This window comes from Rhineura floridana, chromosome 10, assembly GCF_030035675.1.
Source record: "Rhineura floridana isolate rRhiFlo1 chromosome 10, rRhiFlo1.hap2, whole genome shotgun sequence".
In the NCBI taxonomy this organism is placed as follows: Eukaryota; Metazoa; Chordata; class Lepidosauria; order Squamata; family Rhineuridae; genus Rhineura; species Rhineura floridana.
Genome location: NC_084489.1, coordinates 10170659 through 10196018, shown reverse-complemented (window position 1 = coordinate 10196018; position 25360 = coordinate 10170659). Strand labels below are relative to the sequence as shown.

At 40.0% G+C, this 25360-nt stretch overlaps 1 protein-coding gene across 7 annotated transcripts in view; it reads left to right on the top strand.

Moving 5' to 3' along the window:
• Positions 1 to 25360, top strand: part of POU6F2 (POU class 6 homeobox 2) — a 502018-nt gene that overhangs the window by 244316 nt on the left and 232342 nt on the right. For all 7 annotated transcript variants that reach the window (XM_061586055.1, XM_061586054.1, XM_061586057.1 and 4 more), the window contains one exon: positions 5934 to 6162. In XM_061586055.1, the coding sequence (XP_061442039.1) occupies positions 5934 to 6162 (229 nt within the window). The remainder of the gene's footprint in view (positions 1 to 5933; positions 6163 to 25360) is intronic.

Genomic DNA, 25360 nt, shown 5'->3' with positions numbered 1-25360 from the left:
AAATTGCTAAATGCACTTTTAATGCAAGTTTGGCTTGTTGTGGCTGACAATTGTGCATGTCACTCATTATCTTAGTTTGGAGCCAATAAGTATTGATGTGGATTACGCTGTAATGCTAAGCAAAATTTTGAAGGGATTGTATTTGCAAAGTGGTTGAGCCAGCTGGTGGGGAAGAGCTGGCAGACATTCTGGCGCACAGTTCTGGGCATATCTCCACAGGAAACTTAGATTAGTTTAGACCATTTGAACTGTCATAACTTCCTCCAAAAAATCCAAGGAACTTTTGTTTGACAAAGGTGATGAGAACATGTGCTTGCTTTGCAACACATATACTAAAACTAGAATTGTATGAGAATATTAGCATGACACTTACATGAGTTTTACATATTTGGGGAGGGACCATAGCTCAGTGGTATTAGCCCTCCCTTCCAGCAATCAGACCTATATGTGGAATAACTCCCAATGTCCTTTTTATTGTACATTCATACAATAATGTATGAATGATTTGTGCTCATGATGGTACCGGGGGCGCTATTCAGTATTGCTAGTGCCTGCAAAAGTTTTTTAGTGGACGTATCAGTGCATTTCCCATAATTTCATGCTGAAATCCTATGACTTTTTGTACCACAAATGTTCCAGTTTATTTTTTGTCCGACTTTCGTTGTGCAATAGTGCAAGAGCATCATGCCAGGTGGCAATAATACAATGCCATTGGGGACATATTGCAGAACAACTAATAAAGCAGAATGATGTATGGACAATACACTATTATTGTGTCAATGACATGTTGCAGAATATACCTGCAAAAAAACCCAAAAAAAACCCACCAGTCTGGAGGGGCCCTGTGTTTACATTTTAATTGTTTTATTCTTTTGGAAACTACCCTGGGAATATGATTGAATGAAGCATGGTATAAAAAAATACAAAACACTTGCAAACTTAGAAAACAAACAGACTTCCTTTGAGCTATTAGTTCAGGTTGGTTTTACTAGTATTTTGTTTAGGTATCTTTCTCTAAACCACTTTGGGAAGGATTTTGTTTGAAAAGTGGTCTACAAATGTTTAAATAAATGAACAAATAAAGGCTTTAATTAGCATCATATTTGGCATGTAGCTATTGAATTTTAAAATATTATTGGATATCTATAATGAGTGTTTATGTAGGGGTGGGAAGCCTCCAGCCTGTGGGCCAAAGGTGGCCTGCCAGGGATCCCAGTTTGGCCCATGAGGCTCTTTTCCCCAAGCTACACCCTAGGTTTGCTACATTGCCTGGTTAGCCAGGTTTTACCTGGCTTCTAGCCATGCTACCCAGTACCCACTTAGCCCATTAGGTGGCCCAGATTCCCAGCTTTCTTTCTTTTTTTAAAGTAAGGCTCTAGCCCTTGTAGATCTAGAGATACAAGCAAAATATGGAGGCAGTTTTCTGCCCAATCATTTTGTGGGAAGCATCCTCCTCCTGCCTTCCATTGTTCTTAGCCAACAATGGACACCACAGCTGTCCAGGGAAAATCAAGAATTTTAGCTTGCCTGCCTGCTTCATATACAGAATCCAGACAGTTTAGAAAACTGCACATGCTCGTTTGATCAACACATGTGGTTTGATCCGCTTCTTATCTAGAGACTGTAGCTCACTTTCTAGCTGAGTTAGCAAGGAGATGTAGCCTTATTCTCAATTACCTCTGTGTCTTGGGGTAAGTGTCTTAAATGGTGAATGCAATAGGAGTGTCTGCCTGCCATAATGAAAGATGAAATAAAGAGGTTTGAATCCACCAAAAGCTCCCTCCCCTGAAGCAAACCTCTCTGTAGAAAAGGCTCAGGTATTAGTATCTGCATTTTTTGCCGCTGCCACCACCCTGTTAAATGGTGCTTACTCCCAAGTAAAGTTGTGTTGGAATGCAGCCTCACTCACCCTGTTGTCTGGCAGAGCCTCTGTTAAGCAATTCAGAAAAGGCTAAAAAGTATTTTAATACATATCCTTCCTCAAAATGATTGGAGGCATATCCCCACCAAAGTTCACCCTACTTCATTTCCTCCCCAGGGATGGATGAGTGTGTGTGTTTGTGCATATAAACACATGTATGTGCAAACACTCTCTCTCTCTCTCTCTCTCTCTCTCTCTCTCTCTCTCTCTTTTATACATTTACACAGACTTTATATATATTCACTGCATTTGGGGAGGATGCAACCTTTCTCCCCCTTAAGACTAATAGGAATGGAAGAATCCACCCCACACTCACCACCCTGGGAAAGTTATTTGCTTTGCATGTGGTATTTTTTCCTCTTTGTGCTACATGTCTGCTCGCTGGCAGTGGCTGAGATCTTTGCCATTTCCACTGCTATGCCAGGTCCATGGGGGAAAATGCAGACTGGGGATTTAGCTCCTTAAGGGGACACCAGCAGCACCATTATTCATGGAAGGTAGAAAATGGCTGGGTGGCTAAGGTACATGTTAATTTTATGTCCCAATAGCCACAAGTATTTGAACTGAATTATCTGATTAGGAAAAAGCATTACATTCAAACAAATCCAAAGCTTTATGTGGAAATTATTTTTATTGGAATAAAGCTTGTAAATATTTAAAGATAATAGGAAAAAACACAAAGGCCCTGAAAAATGTTGGCATGCTAATTACAGCAAACCCAAAGAACTGTGCATGATATGCCATAGAAATGGTTGTGTTCTCATCCACTCTAACAGAGTTTAACTATCCCACTGAGGTCATTGGGTCACCTCAGTTTCACTGCCAGTATTTGCGGGATCACTTGCACTACTTATTAGTTCCAATTAAAACTTGCCTTGTATTGTTAATGGCATCCATACATGTTTACTCATGGATTTTATAAAACAATGAATTTTTAGAAACTGAAGATTTTCCATGAAAAAATAAAAATGTCCACCCAAATCTCTGCATTTAAGTCTTTTATCTTTTATGCTAGTTTGTTGCAGGACTGGGTGTGCATTTTGGTAGTAATTGCTAGGCACTAAACCAAAATGACTGGACAATGCAACCATTAACATGCTTGATTTGCATAATTAGAAAATAATATGCATAATATGCAAATTATCCTGCCCAAATTTGTGGAACTAGAATATAGGAACCCTACGAATGTCATACATGACATCAAGTGTGGGGCGGGTACAGATGTTGCTTCAAAAGAACCATATGGAGCTTGAAGTGAGCTCCTGATTGTTCCTTTGTTTGGAGCAAGGTGAGCTTTCACCAGCCATCAGCTGATGGGTACCATGCTTTAGAAGGGGAAAGCATTTCCATTGAAACTGCTGCTAAGATGGAGAACTCCCTTGTATAGCCAATGCTTGCAAAAAGCGTGTGTGAAACCTGCTTTTGCAGGCATTGGCTGCACAAGGGAGTTTTCTGATGGAACGGGGGAAAAGAAACCTGCCTTCTGCAGACAGTGGAAACCACTTCCCCCTCCTGGAACAAGGCATTCCCCTACTGCCCATCAGTGGATGGGTGACTAGTGCGAGTGTTGATCCAGGAGCATTTTGCAGGCATCAGTTGCATAAACTCCTTTGTGCAGCAGACTCCTGCAAAAAGTAGGTTTCTCTCCCACCCCCGGAGATTTTTATGGCATCACCTGCGTGAGAAAGTTTTGTTTCACACAGCCAATGCCTGCAAATTGTGGCCTTCTTTCTCCTACCCATCACCTGAGAGTTGGGGAGAAAGATGTCTGCTTTTTGCCAGCATCAGCTGTGTGAGGGAGCTCTACACCAGTTGATGGGCAGAAGAAAGAAGCACTCTGCCAGCCCTATGCATAAGGCTGGCAAAGCACCTTGTGCTGTAGTTCCCAAGCGCCCCTCAGCTAGCTGCTTATCGGGCTCTTGGGAACCCCACTTAAGGGATTTTGTCATGTTGGTGGCAACCCACCATTCAATCACACAATGTCATTATGATGTCACATGTCAAAGTTGGCCCACAGGGGTGGGGCTAGATAAAAGTCGAAAAGGTTCTCCACTTCATTTTATGGTATACTGAAGTGCACTGCATCTAGTTGAAAAAATATTTCCAGCTATTAAATATACTACCTTATGTATGTATGTGTTTTGCAAATTTATAAACCGCTTCACAGCAGCGTACAAGAAAAAGATGATACAAAGTAGACAAAAATACAAGTTCAAAAAACAACCATTTCTACACATAAAAAAAATCATTCCAACAAACTCTACAAACAGTAAAACCATTTCTACAGATGTGCAATTAATATTCCATAAGTATTCTGCTCCAGTGTCTGCCTATAAAAAGGCAGACCTCTCCGGGTTAATTTCATTTTTATCTTTGTTCTATTTATGAATAATCAGAGCTTAGAAAGTTCATTTTTTAAAGGAACTAGTTCTAGTTCAACATGTCCAAAAAAGGAACTAATTTTAGTTTGTTTGTCCTTTTACAAAATGAACTAGTTTAATTCACACTCAGTTCACAGTTCAATTGAAGTTCATCCAAATGATCCTTGGCCATTTTTTTTCAGTTACAAACTGCTGTGCTGAAGTAAAAAACATACTTAAGAAACTAAGAAAACATCAAAACACACAAAGTGGAATGTGAATTGTTTAATTTATTTTTCCCAATAATTATTTTCCCCAACGACATTTGGTTCACTTGGCAGTTGTGAGAACTACTTTCAGGTGTCATTCATATATTTTTGAACTAATTCAATGAACTTTGTTAAACTGAACTAGTCTGTTCCAGCACTATGCATAAGCACACCATGCTTCTATTCTGCCTAGCAGGTTTGGGTGCTTCGTCTCAAGCAGGGTGGCCAACTTTTGAATGATCCCCTGCACCTGTGCCTTTAGCAGTGGCTGGGTCCACAGCTAGGTGATAATGTTTTTGTCCATGCTATGGCAAACAAACATTTGGAATCCGGCAAACAAACATTTGGAATCCAAAATGTCTTTTCTTTAAGAAAGGTATCATTGTAGTTACTTTTTTGAACTACAACTCCCATCAGCCCCAGCCAGCATGGCCACTGGATTGGGCTGGTGGGAGTTTTAGTTCAAAAAAGTAACTTTTCCAAGCTCTGATTGTAGATCCATTACATATGTTTGCATGTAACATCCCTGAACACAAGTGCCCATTACAAGGAAAATCTGACCACATAGGAGTACAAAATATTCACTTAGCTATTTTGGTATTAACTTATATCATCATCATCATCATCATAAATACATTCCCTAGAAAGCTTTACCTGAGGAGAATGTAAGCGGGGGTGGGGTGGGAGAAAGTCCCTATGCACTGACTTTCATAAATGTTTGTATAAACTCAGGCTGTAACTTTAAGAAACAGTTAATTTTAATTAATTGATTAATCATATTACTTTTAGTTAATTAATCAGTGCATCAGTTAAATTTGCATATGTGGTGAAAAACAATGTTTCTGATGCAAGAGGTATGGTTTCTTTGTTTTTAGATGACAAGCACATTAGCTGTAGGAGGCATCATCTTAGCAGGCGTTCATGGTGAACTGAGGGAAAAAAGAGAATGCCTCTGTCAAGAAGGTGCTTGTCACCTGCACATTTTATAGATACTCAGGGTAAAAAAGAAAATATCTCTCCTGCCTGATTAATTCAGGCCCCCGTTTTGGTAAAAGTGTTTTTAATTTATTAATCTTTGATTATAAATTTGATTGATTATAATGTTATGGGCCTAGTATAAATGCACTCTGTGCTTGTATTGAATTCAGAAATCTGAAATAAGTCAGAAATATATTTCCAGGTGCTTGAACAGCTTTACCAACATGGTATAGAACAGATGCTTTAGACTACATCTCCCATCGTACCTGAACAGTAACTATGCTGGCTGAGGCTGACAGGAGTTGTCCAACAATATCTGGAGGGCACCAGTTTGGGGAAAGCTGTTTTCCTGTTATTCATTTATTTTGTTATTTGTTAAAATATGATCTCTACGTTTCTTTGCAGCCACTACTGACGGCTCAACAGTTAGCCTCAGCTGTAGCAGGAGTGATGCCAGGAGGCACTCCAGCATTGAATCAACCTATCCTTATTCCTTTCAACATGGCTGGACAGCTGGGTGGCCAGCAAGGACTGGTCTTGACTTTGCCTACCGCTAATCTCACCAACATCCAAGGGCTGGTGGCAGCAGCTGCAGCAGGAGGCATCATGACTTTGCCATTGCAAAATCTACAAGGTAATCTCATTGGAAATCCATTTTATTTATTTATTTTAAAACCAAACTTTATAAATGCAAAAACAGTACTTTAAAATCTGGATTCAAAAATGGAAATTCATCGTTTCTGTTCCTTTGGGACACTAAAACTATAAAAGTACAAGTTATAGCTTGAGTTTAGTTGACAAAAGACATTCTTGGTTAAGTCCTGTTTTACTTTAGCATACCTAATTTTGCCTGTATGGGTGGCAAATTCCTGACCTAGAAGAGGGGGTTTTGTGACTTCAGTAGGAATACTAATGAAATGGTCATCAAGTTGGTATGTTGATTTACAGAGCCTAGGCTGCACTGGAGAAGTAGGCACCCCCATGTCTTGATATGTTCCTAAATCATATCTGCAACGCAGCTGAGAAGAACAGACAATCGTCCCCTTTCCAGGTCTCTGTCTGTGGCAGACCCTGTCACAAGCGTGGAGCTGGACTCTTCCCCTAATCCTGGCCCTTGCACTTGAAATGCATTGTCTCTCTGTGCAATGTGCATGCACAGGAGGGTAAACTATAAGAGAAGGCCAACATGGCCAACTCATAGAAACTAACATGCTTGCATATATTTGATCAATTGTTACCATTGGAGAAGCATCACCTATGAGTCTTCCCTGCAATGGAAATACTGAAAACACAGGCCAGCACTAGGCCAATCTCTGGTAGCAATTATCAAATCCCACTCTGGTATAATCTGAAGCTCATCATTATTTTACTTCTAGCAGGTGTTTTTTATTACTTTCTTTTATCTACTATTCCTAAATATGAAGGCACAGCCCTGCCCTTTCCAAAGCGATCCTCAAATACCAGTGTTGGTGCCAGGCCATCCTTGTAATATGTCCTCACTCAGGAGAGCATTCCTTCCACAGGTGGAGGGCCACAACTGTAAAGTCCCTCTCCCTTGTTGCTTCCCTTCTAGGGAAGCTCAGAGGGTGGCAACAAGGGTTGCACCCTCCCACCTGTGGAATCCTCTTCTGAGCGAGGCTCACCAGGGATTGGCACTGACATATTGTGCACACCCCAATCTCTGAGTGGTGAGAAACTTCTAGGGGTCCTTAAAACAGGGACAGCTGAAACAGTTAAAGCAACCACTCCAACAACAACAACAACAAAGAGTAGCCTGAAAATACTGAAAATAGAAAGTGGCCTTATTGGTTCTCTCCAAATGCCTCAGAGAATAAGACCCATCAGGGTCTCTGGCATCTGAGCTTCCAGGGACAGTCTGTTGTGCAGGCACAACAGAAAAGCTCTTGTGCACACCACTGTCTAGCAAGGCAAGCCAACCAGCAAGATGACAAGAACAGTCCCTGCTGCAGACCGCAGGCCCCAGGATGGATAGAGGTGGATTTCAGATGTAGCATGAAACAGTGGAATAACTCAGTTTCTCGCAACTTGAAAATGCCCCTCTTTCCTTACAAGTGAATCTGTGAGCATAGCTGTTAGCATAACTCAAGGGTGGGGAACCCTTTCCAGCTTGAGGGCGACATTCCCTCCTGGGCAACATCCCCAGGGGTAGGTGGGGCCAGAGGCAAAGGGAGCAACACATGTAAATCTTTCCTTTGTATAGTAGGACCGTTCCTACGTACACTCACACACCCTTTTCGGTTCTCCAGGCATCCAGGCAGAGTTCACAGACACATTCCAGCCAGAGAAAAACATTCAAGGGCGATATGAAGCAGAACTGATGAGGTGTGCAGCCTGGGAAGAGAAGAGGTTGCAGGGAAGGGGAAGTGGCCTAATGAAAGTCTTGAGGGCCAGAAAGAGAGGTTTGGAGGGCCACATTTGGCCCCCAGGCCTGAGGTTCTCTACCCCTGCCATAATTAGATTAAAATTCAATAGGTCCCCAGGGGCCAGATTAAATGACATCAGGGGCTAGATTTGGTCCACTGCCATTTAGCCATCCCTGCTATCCTGTATTTGGGATTTATGCAGGGTATTCGATCTCTGGTAATTAAAAACATTATTGTGGGGAGCAATGTTCTTAGAATGGAGTAAAAGAGGTCACAAGAAAGAGGAGCTCCCCAGGTTCTCTGAGATGATTCTTTCTGTGATATGCTCTGTGCTCTTCTGATACAAGAGTAGATCTTTACCTACGTTGTTGCATCTTTGGGTATACAGTTTAACATAAAACTAAAAATCCATTTTTTCCACATTAAATGTGTTAATGTCTGTCTTATAGTAAAGGCTGTATGTGTTTATTATACTCAAATAATAATGAATTCTACATCCACATACCACACCAGGAAAAGTAGAATGCTGAGGTCTCTAGTTAAGTAGTTTTGATTTTTTCCTTATTTTGTATAATTTGTTCTGCAGCTTTTGTTGTTATGATTTGTTCTGGTTTCATTAGTCCTTGGATTGGCAAATAGACTGAGGCCCTGTTCAGCCACCTTTCCAGCTTCCAGGAGACCTACAGGATTTGGCCTCAGGTTTCCAAGCACACATTGAATGTTCACAGCCACAGGCTAGATACACTATGTCAGGCAGCACAGTACTGCCTGATACAGTGTTTGATGGGATTCCTCATCCCCCTGACATTTTATGAGAAAAGTTTTACATCTCTCCTAGATTCATCCATCCTATTAGGAAGTATCATTGTTGAAGTCTTGGATCCTGTATAGCTGGCCTGCAGGCCCATTTAAGCCTGGAAAGTCTCATAATTTGACCCATGAGGTAGTTTTCCCCCATGCCCACCCGCCTCATCAATGACATCAGCTGTGGGGCAGATTTAAGAAGTGTCTGTAAAGGAATGATCAGAAGCCTTAAAATGTGCTCCTGATTGTTCCTTGGAAGTGAGGCTTGCATTCAGAGCCTTTTACATTTAGCACCAAACAGAAGCTCCACTGGGATTAGTTCCACCCAGGAGCTCCTACTTGGAATTCCCGAATGGAGCTGATCTCTACTGAAAGTGGAGCTTGAAGACACTCAGAATGTAGATAAAGGATATTTTTCTATTCAAAGGAGGAGGCCTTGATAGTTTCTCTGTCATTGCTACCATAAGTGGCATAGTATCTTTGTCTTTGGGATCATTTATGGCAGGAGTTCTTAACTTGCTGCCCCCCAGATATTGTTGGACTACAACTCCCATCAGCCCCAGCTAGCATAGCTTGTGGTCAAGGATGACGGAAGTTGTAGTCTGGCAACATCTGACCTATGGGGTCACTCAGAGAAACTCAGGAGTTCATTGAAAAATGGAAATGGACTGCCTTCAAGTCGATTCCGACTTATGGGCAACCCTTTGAATAGGGTTTTCATGGTAAGCAGTATTCAGAAGGGGTTTACCATTGCCTCCCTCTGAGGCTGAGAGGCAGTGGCTGGCCCAAGGTCACCCAGTGAGCTTCATGGCTGTGTGGGGGTCCGAACCCTGGTCTCCCAGGTCGTAGTCCAACACCATAACCACTGCATCACACTGGCTCCCCATTAACCATAGAAATACAATGAAGTACAAATGACACATAGCTGGTGTATGGAATTTGCTGCCATAAATATAATTGCCACTAGATTAGTTGGATTAAGAATAACAATAACACACCACAATTAAAGTCATGGAAGATGTCTCTGACACAACAATAGGTAAATGGAAGCTCTTGTTTGGAGAAAGTATTCCTCTGATTATCAGCTTGTGGAGATAAACAACTGGGGAAGGCCATCACTTTCATGTGTCACTTGTAACCTTCTACCAAAACCTAACCAGCTATTGCTGGAAATCTAACCAGCTATTGTTGGATTAAATGTTAAGGACAAGGAGCAACAGTATAATGAAATTAAATGCAACAAATGGCACTCTAGGAGCCACGTTGCAGGAGATGATTTGTACCTTATTTATATGGATCAGAGAAAGGTCCATCTAGCACATTATTCTGTTGCCAACAACAGCCAGCCAGAGGCCACTAGAACTGCAAGTGCTAATTTGTGTATAGAATCTTCCCCACTGAATTGCGGGATTGGGTTCTTAGTTTGTTTCTTAGATTTTTCCAGTTGAACCTGGGCACATGGTGTTGCATTTAAAGGTTCCTTTCCATCCTCTCTTCCTTCTGTTGGAGGAAGGGGACCTTTGGATACAACCCACAATGAAGTGGTACACCAGTGCATTGTGGCAAACTTAAAAAGATGAAAGGTGGGGGAGGCTTTGAGAATGAAGGAGGTAGAGTGGCACAGTGACTACGACGGAATGAGATTTTTGCAGAATTGCTGTGATTAAACCTCCATGTTTGTTCCTCATTAATGAAGCACTGCCTTTTGCATGCAGATAACAAAAAAATGGGAATACTAAGCAGTGACCAGCATGCTGTTTTGAGGGTACAAATAACAAAAGGAGATCATGTAACAAATAGCTTTGTAACAGATATTATTACATTTGGTATTTTATATTTTCTGGTGCACATTACACACGCACACACTCACACCTCTTCTGCTCTTAAAATATATTTTGCTGACATAACTGCAGGGAAAAAGTTTCCCACAGATAAAATGGTGATTCTGTTAAGTGGATGTTATGCATAGCAATGTAAATCCTTTTTAAGTGATTAAACTCTAGTTGCTGCTCATGACTTGATGGATTGTTTGATGCACCAAGTGCTACAGGTTATGAAACAATGAGAAAGGGAAACAACTAATGTGTAGAACAAACTCCCTTACAAGCTGTGCACATGGTACCCTCACCTGTTGGCTCAGTGGCTCACCTCTGCCTTGTGCAGATTTTAAACTTTCATTTCAACAGACCTCTCTTATCATAGTTGCAAATGGTTTTCACTTTAATGTTTAAAATAATCTCTCTCTCTCAAACCATTAAGCTGCACCAAGGAACCTGTCATTCATAAATCATAGATGAAAAGGACACACTAATGCACAAATTTTGCTTGTTTAAAATTTGAGAGTGCATGTAAAGCAGGGAACTGGAGATTTAAAAAATAATGCAAGGACAGGGTCTGGGTAAATTCAGATATAATAAAGTGGAGGAAGAGGCTTTTTAGTGTAGGTGCGTGGTGAAATCTTAATGAAGACACAGGCATTATAAAAGTGTATCCCTTGGCTCAAGAGTATTCTAGTTTATGGTTACTGTGGATATAATATTATAAATAAACATAAGCTTATAGACATTTTACATTGTGAATTCATTCTGCCTTGCTGAGTTGGACAGCAAAAATGGCTACCTTATGTACATCATTTTAGCTGAAGAAAATCTAAAGATGCAACAGTGTCTACCAAACACTGCTACTGTGCAGCCTCCATTTATTTCAGTGGGGTGTGCATAGGAGAGCAATATGACTATCACATACAACAGAGAAGTAGATAAGACCTGCCGATTGATTTGATGCCTTCCAGCCCCCTCTGTACAATTCCAGGGGTCCATCAAATTAATTCTGGAGCATGAGATTGAATAAATCATGGATGCACGGAAATGTCCATGGTGGAAAACCATCCCCAAAGGAAGGGCTTGTGCAGAAATGACATTTTACCCTTAGGTTGACGAACTACAAAGTTGCTCTTCCACCGACCTCTATGAAGCTGCAAGTGCTTTCTAAGCAGTATTAAGAGGCAAGAAAGGCTATATCAGAGCTAATGATAGTTATCTTTAGTGAAACCTGGCAAAAGATAACCAGTATGCCAGGGAGAGTCTCATGGAGGGTGACAAGGAGCACAAGCCCTTTGCTCTGTGTCAGCCTTTCCCAACTAGTGTGCCTCCAGATGTTGTTGGACCACAACTCCCATCTTTCTTGACCATTGGCAATGCTGGCTGAGGCTGATGGGAGTTGTGGTCCAACAGCATCTGGTGGCCCACTAGTTGGGAAAGGCTGCTCTATGTGAACAAAACTAATGATTGATAGTAGTCCATCACCACCACCATCCCCAAGCAGTAGGGCACTAAAGGAGTTATCTTTTTCAGGGCCAGTTTCCTTAAGAGAAACTTGGACCCCATCTGCACTATACATTTAAAGCAGTATCATACCACTCTAAGCAATCATGGCTTCCCCCAAAGAGTCCTGGGAACTGTAGTTTGTTAAGGGTTTGTTAGGAGGTCCTTATTCCCCTCAATGATCTACAATTCCCAGAGTGAATTAACAATCAGTCCCTCTTCCCAGGAAACTCTGGGAGTTGTAACTCTGTAAGGGGAATTGGGGTATCCTAATAACTCCCAGCACCTGTAAGAAGCTACAGTTCCCAGGATTCTTTGGAGGAAGCCATGACATAATACTTAGGGTTGCCATATTCCAGTTCCACAAATCCAGGCAGGTTAATTTGCATATTATGCAAATTATTTGCATATTATGCAAATTATTTGCATATTAATATTTGGATTGTCCAGTTGTATTGTTTTTGTGCCTAGGAATTACCACCAAAAACTGGGGAAAGATGTGAGAAATCTTTTTTTTTTAAGCAAAATTTTCAGCCTTAAATGCCTAGACTCTAGTTTCCAACAATATGGAGTATTTGTTGATTGATTAAGAGAATTTATATCCTGCCCTTTTGCTGTTAAAAACAGAGCTCAGCACAGCTTACAAATATAATAAAAACAATAAAAATACACAATCAATATAAAAACATAATAAAAACACAAAATAGCAACAAACATAAAGTAAGTCAGGGCAGCAGCACAGTTAACCATGACATATACAATATATTTCAGAGATGTGGTGGGTGGAGAAAAACAAGCCAAAATGTTAGGAAAAGGAGTCTTTCACACCACATGCTCAGTTCTAAATACTGTTGCAGCAAATTTTACAAGTTCCTCCAGTATTCCACTGGTGCAGGCACTCAGACATTCAAAGTATCTGTATGTTTCTTAGGTTTTATAAAAGCAGAGCTTTGCTTAACTCAAAATTTCTCAACCACATCTACACAGGTTCCACCTCCATACTCAAAATGAAAGTGGGCCTGGAAGTGTGCAACAACCCAACACATACCTTGCTAATTAGATTACCAATGCCAGGATGTCTGTCTTATCGACTACTCTCCTGCTCCCCCACACACACCGGGCATCATGAAAGACCCAGTCCTGGCTCAGAAAGAAAATAAATATCTGGTCCTCTTCAAAGTATTGATAAGCCTCTTGTTTTAATTGAAATAATAATTATAAATTCTTGTTCTTATCACTAATGGGAGTTAATTATCTTGCATATGCTGCTGTTGCTTCTATGGCTGTAACGGAGTGAGGTTAAAGATAAGTGAAATGCAAATAGGAAAAAAAAACACAGAAGGCAGTAACACTTTCCTAAATGTAATACCATACCAACCACAACAAGATTCCTATGAGTAAGGCAAAAAACTAAGCATCTCACAACCAGTCAGGATTCCTAACCAAAAACCAAAAATATAAATGAAGAAATATGTATATAAGCATGACTATCAAATATATTTATTATTTACACAAACTGTAAAGATATTTATAGTGCTATCCTAAGTTTATTTATTCAGAAGCAAGTCCCAGCGTATTCAGTGGGGCTTACTCAAACAGGGACAGAAATGCAACCTCAAGTGATAAGCAACTTCATTCACACAACCCAAAATTCCGAATCATGCCACTTTACGCTGTTTTGCAACTGTTTATACTTGTTTTATGGTCATTGGATTTTAAATGGCTTTATTTCTTGTTGTGAGCTGCATTGGTTTCCAACCCTACCTCACATGGGTGTTGGAAAGACTCCATACACGCACATGCACACACAGCAGATGTATAAATACATACAGCCCATATAATAGTTTATTGTCAGACCAGTTGGTCATTGCAGAAAAAATCAGTATTAGTTTTAAAAAAATCAGTATTACTTTCCTACAGAATAAAAACTGTGATACCTAAGTAAGCCCTGCCTACTTGCTTTAAAATTGGACTGGAGACAGAAAGAGTAAGAACACAAACATAATTCTTTTTTACATTCACTCCAAAGTCCCATTGATTTTCAGCACATTCATAACCATGTCTACTCAAAGTAAGTCCTATTGAATTAAATGGGATTTACTTTGGGCATATGGGATTAGCACTGCTTTTACAAAAAGCAAGTATTGGGAAGGTTTTCAAAACACTGCCCAAGCTCTGACTCCTGCACACAAGAGGAAAAAAAACTGAAATGTATATACTTACCCAATTTATGAGATTTTCAGATAAACGGGGGTGGGTGGGTGAAACCACCATTTTGTTTTCTAGACACTGCCTCAGGTCAATGAAACTGAAACACAATCCCTGATTGGCTGCAATGCTGAACGGGCAGGGTTAAAGCTACGAAGTGCTATAGTACAGTAGTGTTTAAAGAAAGATTTAATAGTCGAGGGGGGTGGCTGACGTTTTTATGTATATCTCGAGAACCCAACCACCTAGAAACTTAATTTTTTTTTTTAATTAAAGCTGAGAATCCGGGCCATGTAAGCAGCTAGCCGGGCGCCGGGTGGCATGCATAGAATCCGGGTAAAACCCGGCTATCCGGGCAATATGGCAACCCTAATAATACTGTATTAAATGTATAGTGCAGATGGGGCCTTAGGAGTTTTGTTTTGTAGTATCAGCTTACTTCTAAATGTACACTTGCGTAATGGGGAAGAGGCAAATACTTAGTTGACTGGCAGTCCTAATCTTGAAGGATCACCCAAAACAACAGACTCCCCACCCCCTGGTAAGAGTGCTTCTTGTCAAGCCAGCTCCAAAACCTCAGATTTTATTAGTGAAATAGGTTCTCCCCTTCCCTTCCCTTCCACGGTAGACCTTCTGAGAGAGAACCCTGGGTGCAGTCTCCACTCTCACAGATAGGTGTGCCCTGCATTCCTAGCTGATCTTGATTTCTCTTTAATCACCATTCATTGTTAGCAGCCAAGCCACAACGGAGAATAGCAATGGTCATGAAGTTAGAACATAAGAAAAGATTGCTGTATCAGGCCGGTGGCCCTAGTCCAGCATCTTCTTCTCACAATGGCCAAGCAGAACATGAAGAACATGACTTTCCAGCATATATAAAGTATCTAGTTATTAAAGAAGAGTGCATTTAAAGAAGATCATGTATAAAATATCTAGTTATTAAAATATCTGGTTATTGTTATTGTTAAAATAACAATTAAATAATTAAAATGTTTAGTTAGATATTAATAAAATATCTAGTTATTAAAGAAGGTATTAAAGAAGAGTGCCAGATCCTTCAAAAATGACTAGCAAATGTGTCTGCATTTCACCATACCATTGTGCACTCTGACCAGGTGGAGAGTGGGATGCAGAGAAACAGCAACCAAAGGCTTCTCCCAGCAAGCTGCCACCATGGCAGGCAGGTTGCTATTGCTCTGACACAGCCAGATAAGTTAAGGCCCTTCTCCACTTCATCTGCATGACACTGTTCCTGGTTTTCTTGAGTGGAGGGGAGGGTAATGACCATTATGGTACAAATGGTGCAGTAAATAAAGCCAGAATCCAGTTAGCAAAGTTTGAGAGGTTATTATGGTGTTATACAGCTTGAGTGATGCTTATATTTGAACTTCAGAAGCAATGGCCAAACGGTGTCAAGAACTGGAAGATTCTCATCACATAAAATCTTGGGTTTTCCCCCCCAAACTTGGAATGTTTCTAAAGTTCATTACAATAACTAACTTCCTTGTCTGTGGATCCTAAAGTCAATAAGAAGAAATTGTTTTCCCTTATCATTAGTGAAATGTCCCTATGCTGAAAGGAAACCTTGTTTTTCTCTGAAAATGTTATATCTTTAAATTTCCTTTCAAAAAGGGGGTGGGGGACACCTTTTTTTTTTTAGAAAAGAGACAATGTTCCAAAATCATATACAGCATAAACAGCAGTCGGTTATTTTTAAGCACCATTTAGTGGCTAAACATATGCATTAAACAGCCAAAGAACTGGGAGCTAGAAGATGGCCATTGGAATGTTCTGACTAATATGTATTCATATATCATAACACTAAACAGAGAGGGTTTGTTTAATCTTGAATTGCTGAGAGATCCCACTGGCCCTTTTAAAAATACCCAAAAGGCTTGATAGATAAAGGGGAGGGAGAGAGAGAGAGAGGGGGGGAGGGAGAGAGAGAGGGGGGGGAGGGAGAGAGAGAGGGGGGGGAGGGAGAGAGAGGGGGGGAGGGAGAGAGAGAGGGGGGAGGGAGAGAGAGAGGGGGGAGGGAGAGAGAGGGGGGGAGGGAGAGAGAGAGGGGAGAGAGAGAGAGGGGGGAGAGGGAGAGAGAGAGAGGGGGGGGGATGAAGTGCCAACTTCTGTTGCTTACTGATCTAAAGTCCAGAGCCCCTTTTACCTCAATTCATTTGTATTCCATGCCTAGTTACATGAAATAGCTTTCAGAGCCTACAGAAAAACAGTGTTTTGGTTATGTATTTTAATGAGCAACAATGTCAGTAATAATCAAAATGATGTTTCACTTAGAGGAATAGTTTATTGCCAGATACTTATATGTGGTACTAATATAACCAAAACAAGAACGACAAGAGACTAAGAAGAAGAGCTACACTCAATTTCACTTTGGAACCATAACTGCAAATACTATACTCACTGCATTACTATGCGTATTCTTCAATCACATAACTGAAGACATGTATGGTAAAGTTGCAGTAAAGTCTGTTAACAATCCAATGAAGAGTAGCAATGGGCTCCATTTCTGAAATAATTGGATTTGCTATCAGATTAATTATTATTTGTGATATTCTCTATCTTTACAGAGAGACTTTTCAAGTAGCAACTCTCCACACCTGGTTTCCAATTCATTCTTTTTTCCCCAATTCATTTTTTAAAAAATTGCTTTGAAATCATTGTTAGTGTGAGTACTACTTCTATTGATGTTCTATTGATGTGAGCTCTTCAAATGTGTATTCCCTTTCACTGATGTCAATGAAGTGTTGATTGTAACCGACAGAAAGCAGCAGGGGCGAATGAGGTGTTGATTGTAAGTAGCAGGGGGGAAGACATTGACTTGATTATCTGCCTTAATCTGCTCTGCAATGCCCTTGAAAAGGAATGTAAAAAGGCAATGATTACAGAGTTCAGAAAGAGATCAATACCAGTATAGCCTTGTGAATAAATTTTGTTGTTGTTTGCCTTCAAGTTGATTATGACTTATGGTGATCCTATGAATCAGCGACCTGCAATAGCATTTGTTATAAATCGCCCTGTTTAGATCTTGTAAGTTCAGGTCGGTGGCTTCCTTATGGAATCAATCCATCTCTTGTTTGGTCTTCCTTTTTTTCTACTTCCTTCTGTTTTTTCCAGCATTATTGTCTTTTCTAGTGAATCATGTCTTCTCATTATGTGTCCAAAGTATGGTAACCTCATTTTCATCATTTTAGCTTCTAGAGATAGTTCTGGTTTAATTGGTTCTAACACCCAATTATTTGTCTTTTTCGCAGTCCATGCTTGGCGCAAAGCGCTCCTCCAACACCACATTTCAAATGAGCTGATTTTTCTCTTATCCACTTTTTTCACTGTCCAACTTTCACATCCATACATAGAGATCAGGAATACCATAGTCTGAATGATCCTGACTTTAGTGTTCAGTGATGCATCTTTGCATTTGAGGACCTTTTCTAGTTCTCTCATAACTGCCCTCCCCAGTCCTAGCCTTCTTCTGATTTCTTGACTATTGTCTCCATTTTGGTTAATGACTGTGCCAAGGTGTTGATAATCCATGACAAGTTCAATGTCCTCATTGTCAACTTTAAAGTTACATAAATCTTCTGTTGTCATTACTTTAGTCTTCTTGACAGTCAACTATAGCCCTGCTTTTGTGCTTTCCTCTTTAACTTTCATCAGCATTCATTACTGGTTTCTGCTAGTAGTATGGTATCATCTGCATATCTTAAATTATTGATATTTCTCCCTCCAATTTTCACATCTCCTTCATCTTGGTCTAATCCCGCTTTACCTATGATATGTTCTGCATATAGATTAAACAAATAGGGTGATAAAATACAACTCTGTCTCACACCCTTTTCTATTGGAAACCAATCGGTTTCTCCATATTCTGTCCTTACAGTAGCCTCTTGTCCAGAGTATAGGTTGCGTATCAGGACAATCAGATACTGTGCCACCCCCATTTCTTTCAAAGCATTCCATATTTTTCATGATCTACACAGTCAAAGTTTTTGCTGTAATCTATAAAGCACAGGATGATTTCCTTCTGAAACTCCTTGGTCCATTCCATTATCCAACATATGTTTGTGATATGATCTCTGATGCCTCTTCCCTTTTATCAATATTATTGATGTTTCTCCCTCTAATTTTCACACCTCCTTCATCTTGGTCCAATCTCGCTTTCCGTATGACTAAATGAATAACTGAATAAATGAATGACTATGAATAAATAATTATTATAATATTGATAATTTGATATCTTGGGTTGTATTTGACTAAATCACAGTATGAGTATAACTTATTCAGATACCACTCATTGTACTAACCAGACTGTTCAGGCTTCTACTTCTATACCAGTTTGTTACACAAAATAGACTCTTCAAGTGGTAGTTTTTCTCATCCTCTTAGGGATGGAATCCTCTCCCTTTTTGCGTTTCGTTTTTAAGTGTTGCCCCCGGTGGTTGTTGATGATCTGATTCCTTTTCCCTCCGATATCATTTTTCCAATCTCCTCCAGTTTTCTTTGCTTTGCAGAGAATTATTGATATTATAATTGCTATGTATTCACGAGTCTCCACTGCTACTGATGTTGATTCTCCTGTAATTATTGTCTGTTTACATTCCTTTTCAAGTTCTCTGCAGAGGAGACAGATTAAGGCAGATAATCAAGTCAGTGTTTCCCCCCTCTACTGCTTATAATCAACATCTCATTACCCCCTTCTGCTTTCTGTCTGTCAGTTACAATCAACACTTCATTGACATCAATGAAAGGGAATACACATTTGAAGAGCTTACATAGAAAGTAGATCGATAAAAGTATCACTCATACCAACGAAGATTTCAAAATGAATTTTAAAGAAGAATCGGAGAAAAGGAAGAATGAATCGGAAACCAGGTGCAGAGTGCTGCTACTTCAAAATTGTTTCTGCAAAGATAGAAAATATCAGAAATAATAATTAATCCAATGGCAAATCCGATTATTGCAGAAAGGGAGCCCATCACTAGTCCTCATTGTGGAAACAGACAAAGGGAAAGGCTTAGTGTAGGGTTCCCAACATGCTGTAATCTACATGAAGGGATGTCAGAGAAGTTGGGGTTGGGGAGAGACCCACAGCTCACAAAGAAGTAAAAGTTTGTCTTGTTAGATCCTGGGCACCATGTCAATAAAATAAATGATGCAGAACACACCTGACTTTGAGCTATTGCACACATACTACTGTAGTGTCAAGTAATTTGAATATATGAATTTGTATTTTATAAATATTTCAGCATAATGTTGTTTGTAGACCATCTTTTGGGGCATAGCCCACCCAAGGCATCTTACATCTCATAAAAACACACTAGAATTCAGAATGAGCCATCACAGATCAAAATATCACAGGTAGATCAAAACACCACCTTCATATCACTTCCTGTCACCTCAACTTTTCAATAGAGGAACTTCACACATTTCCTTACGAGTCATGGGTGTTTACCTGAAGCATGTGTGAATCTGAAGTTCAGCTTCCTGAAGTCTGTGTTGTGCTGCAAATACATGCTATCCTTGCTGTCTCCATGCCTCGTTTGTAGAGATTGTAGCCAGCACATATTACATTCCAAAACCAACAAATGAACACCATTCATATGTCTTCCAGCAATGGCTAAGAACAAGGTAGCATTTCTGAGCCTAGGTACCTACATGATGTGGAACAGAGAGGCAATTGTCCATTCTTTTTGTGAGTAACCATTTGTTGTTCATCAAATATCTTCCCAAAGTCCTTTTGTGAAACTAAGTGATGCATATACATGTGTGAAATGACTTAATATACCACATTAAGAATCAACACCTGTGTGCACAAATCTGGCTGGGACCATGGAGTGGATTGTTCCTTTTTTACCCAGTTCTTAACACACTTTTATTTTGAGAACCATTGGCTCAGAGTGCAGTTAGTTTCCACCAGGAAAATTAATATCTAGTAATTTCTCTGAACATTTGTTATAAGATCAATGGAACAGGAAAGGGAAGAATTGCAAAAGTCCACAATGCATTTCTTTTTTTCCTTTTTCTTTTAAAAAGTATGCATCTCACAAACTTTGAAATGCCCAAAAGGATCTTGAGTATCTGCCTATGTGCATATCAGAATATTTTCAAAGCAGTGGTGCATTAATTGAACTTAAGGCTCCTGAATGAAGTGCATGAATTGTGAATAGTGTAGTACAGAGAGAAAGTCAGGAGAAAGTGTTGGCATCGGATAATAGTCTGCAGTCACATCAAAGCTGAAGTGAAGGTGAGATATTTATAGAGCCATTTTCAAAGGAGGAGACTATGACATGTAAAGACTTGGGTGCTCTCCGGCTCTACATTTTATCTATTAGAACTCCACTGTACTTCCATTCATTCACTACATGCACACATAAACTTTTATTGCTTAGCTGATTCATACATTGGGATGAAAACATGCAGAGGAAATAGTGGATCATTCGACTAAGGTATTCAGATGGCGTCATAAGAGCAGAGTGGCAGGCTCAGGACACTAGAAGTGAATGTATTGTCTGATTTTACATGTGATAGATACATACAGGAAACTTTCATTTTACTATTTCACTGTGTCTCTTTTTCTTTTCTCCCCCCCCCCCGCTGCTGACATTTCCCCCCTGCCAATCCATGTTTTCTGTATCTCTGGACTGTACATACCTTACTTGGATTGCTTTCAATATTTTATTTATTTTAAACAGTTATTTTAAACAATTATATTCTGCCTTTCTCAGGCTCAAGGAGGTTTGCTGGCATCATCAGCCCCTCAGCCCTTGAATTCAGGCTGGGATCTACAAAGTGCAAAGGCTCATTTAAGGGGCCTGTGTTAGCCTGGTGGAGTCTCTTACTTTTTTTATCTGAAACAACTGACCCCATATCAGTTGCTTTTAAAACTCTTCTAAATTTCAAAAGCAGTTTGTCACGTGCCAGGCATTGTAATGGTGGTAATACTGTTCAGAAAGAACATATTAAAAGCCCCTTTATACTCACAGAACTAATCTTTGGAACCTGCCCTGGATTTCCTTTGGGGCTGAAATATGGATTAATATACTGTACAATATTTATTATTAACTTGTAACTCATGGCAACACATTATTCGAATATTATCTCTATAGTATAAAAGATCATTGTTCTTCCAGACCAAGAATGCACACTGTTGGGCTGCAGTTACATTGGATAGTTTCTTGGTAAGGCCGAGCAGAACTGCAATTTTAAGATATCTCTGCATTTTCACACTTGGTATCGAAGGCCCCATATCTTTTGTAATCTGCTGTTTTCCCTTCAATAACCACATTCTACATCTTGAGTTTTCTCCCCCTGTTAAATACTAACATTTGCAAATTTGCACAATATATTTTAGATTCATGTATCATGATTCATGTATATACATGATCCTATTTTAACAGTGTACTACCAATAGGCTTCTTACTTGTTTATACAATCTATGACGTAGTCAAGAATGCTGAGCAGGAGATGCATGTCTGGGAGTATGGGTCTGCTGAGCAGCTAAAAAAGGGTGGGGAAGGGCAGATTTTGGAGGGGAGAAGCACACAAAGCAATGTTGCTTAGCCCTTCCCCTGCCTGTTGCGTCTCCCCTACATTCCACTTCCCTAACTGCTTTCCCCTACTAAGTCAAGTATTTGCTGCACTGGAAAAATGCAGTTGGAAGTGGAAAGTGCAGCAGGAAGAAACAGATATTGAATGGCAGCTGCCTCTTCTTTGCCCCCAATGTCTTCCCTTCCAGTTTTGACCTCTCTCATTGCTCTTATCAGTTTGGAGTAGATCTGTGTTGCCAGACCTGCATTTAATCCTGAAAACTCTGTGTGAAGCAATTCTGGGCACATTGATACTCCATCTTCTGGCTGTACAGTTGTGGAAAGGTGCTTCCAAACACGTCCCTAAACAGATGGGGAATCATCATCATTAATTAGATTTCTATCCTGCACTTCCTCCCAGTAGGAGCCCAAGGTGGCAGAATCATGTGAACAAATGCACTGAATTTAGCCCTTGTCTTCTCCCCTCTTCCCACCAAACAGGTAATTAGTGGGGTTTCACCTTTTTTAAAAGGAATGCATTCATATCCACCTGTTCTGCACATGCTCCAATTAGATTCAAGCTTCATACTGTCATTCCTTTTCACCTGTGAAATGTGGGAATTGCAGTTCTATGTGGAGAGACCAAGAATTTTTTAAAAGAGAATTTTCAGCTCCCTCAGCAAACTGCAATTCCCACAAATTGATCCTTTGGGGGAAGCCGTATCAACTAAACTGGCATAAAACGTAAGAAAGATAGATAGAAAGATTGTGTTGTTCTGACAAAATTATGCCTACTGTAGCAGCTAAAGTGCCACCAAAATATTCTGAATTCATTCAGTAATATCCCGGTCTCCTGCTTTCCAAAATGATCCATTACTGTTGCTGACAGTACAATTGTATATGACACTGCATTTAAGATTTAAAATATTTTGCTCACAAATTTTTTTCCTTTTGAAAAACATTTGGAAATTCATTTCAAATCATTTTATCCTTGAAATATGAGCAACAGCTGTTAAAATTATAATTAATTATAATTCATTTTCATTTTACTTGTTTTTATATTTTTATTTTTGAAAATTGCACAATTCATCTGAAAACAGTTAATTTAGAGAGAGCAAGGTTTATAGCATTTTAATGCAATATCCTCATGGAGCTGTTTTAGAATTTCTGAGCAGTCTCATTTATACACATGCATACATATAGATTTATGTGGGTTTATTGAACATTTGACATGAACTAATTTGAGTTTTCTATGTTTGTGAGCTCCCTCACAAAGGAAAAGTTGCATTAAATAAATAATATAGATAAAATTTATACTTCCATGTATTTCAAAGCTAATGCAGCCAACGTACAATGGAACAATAACATGAAGACACACTGTGCTGTAATTTGATTGATTTGTTTTGACAGCAGCCAAATAATTGAGAGTGAAAGGTGTCAGCTCAGATGAAATATTGTAGAAGCCACATTCAGAAGGCAAACCCCAGCAGCAATTGCAAGTGAAGTTTTATTTCCTTTGATATCATACTGTTACTCGCTTCCAGTTTATTATAAAACCATGAGAAGTAGGCAACTTTTCAAATGAAAGAGGCACTTGCATGGAGAAGACAGAAATTGAAGTTTGTGTCAGGTACTTGAACAATGGAATAGATACTGACATTGGGGTATGTGATGGATGTAACATAGAAGGCAAAATTATCTTAATCTTTCCCCTTGGTTTTCTCTCTCTTTTAAATCCTTTTTTACAGTCTACTGCTTATCTGGCATCTTACCTCTAGCTTGGAGGGTAAGTGACTCCCTCCGGAGCAACCATCAGTGTCAGTCTGTGGATTGCTTAGCAGGGGTTTGCTGCAAGAGAAGGACTGCTATTACCCAACCCAGCAGTAAGGCTCTTGTTTAGTTCACCTCTTCCACGCAGCACTCCAGCTCACAGTATAGTTAGCTACAATGTCATGCATTCATATCTTCTCTGTAGCATACCACTGCAGAACCAGGGGCTAGGGAAAACTGAGGGTTTCCATTTAACCTTGGAGGGATAGGAAATGATCAAGTACGTCATCATAGCCGAAAATAAGGGGATCCAGAAAATGTAGCTGTGGGGTTTCAAAGATGCATGAATGTTCTACTGTTCTGTTGTTTTGAAAAAGCTGCATTTGTATGTTCGTGTGTGAAAGCAGAGGTATACCTAATTATTAATTAATTAATTAATTTAAAATATATTAAAAAAGAGAGTCAATGGCCTCTATTTACATTGTAACAAAAAGGGCAAAAGGGAAAGGGAAAGACTTTGTAAAGAATATAAACAGAGCTCAGTTGGACTGGACAAAGGCTTTCATCTAGTCCAGCTTTTACCGACTGGGTGCCCTCCAGACATTTTGGACTGCAGTTCCCATAAGCTCCAGCCAACATGGCCAGAGCTGGTAAGAACTGTAGTCCAAAACAAAACACTGGTGAAGGCTGATCTAATCCAACATTCGGTTCCCAGCAGTTGCTAGGCAGCCTTCTGGGAAGCTTATAAGCAGAATGTGAAGGCAACAGACATCCTGTGATGTTTATAATCTGGCATTATCCTGCTCTTGAACGTGAGGGTTCCATTTTCCTGTCATTGGAAGTAGCCAGTAAAAGTGTCTTAATTCTTTTTAAAAAGCCATCTAAGCTTCATTCCACAACTTTGCAAAATGCTTCTCATGCAAGGTCAAACGGGTATGAATCTCATCCCCACTAGCTGTGTTTATGGTTCCTTTTCCTTTAATGCACTAAGGCCTCCAATGAGCTTAATTCGAAACAATGAAGAGCTACCCCCTTTAGATAATAAGCTACCAAGTCATAATACCACCAAGAAGACTACAGCCTAGCATAGCAAAGCCTAAATTAATCAGAGCAGCTTAAGACATTACATCAGTGCCAAGAGTCTCACACTTAGTGAAAAGCAAAATAATCCCAGTAGTACAATTTCTGAAATATTTCCTTGGTTATGCATGGAGATTTGTTTCTCTTGGGGACTTACAATGAAAATTCTCATGCTAAATTCATTTAATTCAAATGGGCAAACCTAGTTTAGCCCAATGTGCTGCAACATGGAGTCTAACTGCATATCCGAGGGCTACTCCATCTAGGCCTTCAGGACACTGTAGATACTTCGGTGGCCCGCTGCAATGAGTTTGCTGAGCACTTCCAGCATAAGATCTTACGCATTCGTTGGGACCTAGACTCTCATTTTATAGCAGTTAACCCTAGTGAGGTGTCTGGTGCACAGTCTTATCATGTTTTGTTGGATGAGTTTCAGTCGGTTCAGTTCGAGGACATGGACAAGGTGCTTGGACAGTTACGTGCAACCACTTCGGTACTAGATCCTTGCCCCTCTTGGCTAATAAAAACTGGCAAGGAGGGAACAGTTGGCTGGGCCAGGGAAGTGATAAATGCCTCCTTGCGAGAGGGAGTGGTCCCTGGCTGTCTGAAGGAGGCAGCAGTGAGACCACTCCTGAAAAACCTTCCCTGGACCCAGAGGATTTCAGCAGCTACAGACCAGTGGCAAATGTTCCATATCTCGGCAAGATCTTGGAACGAGTGGT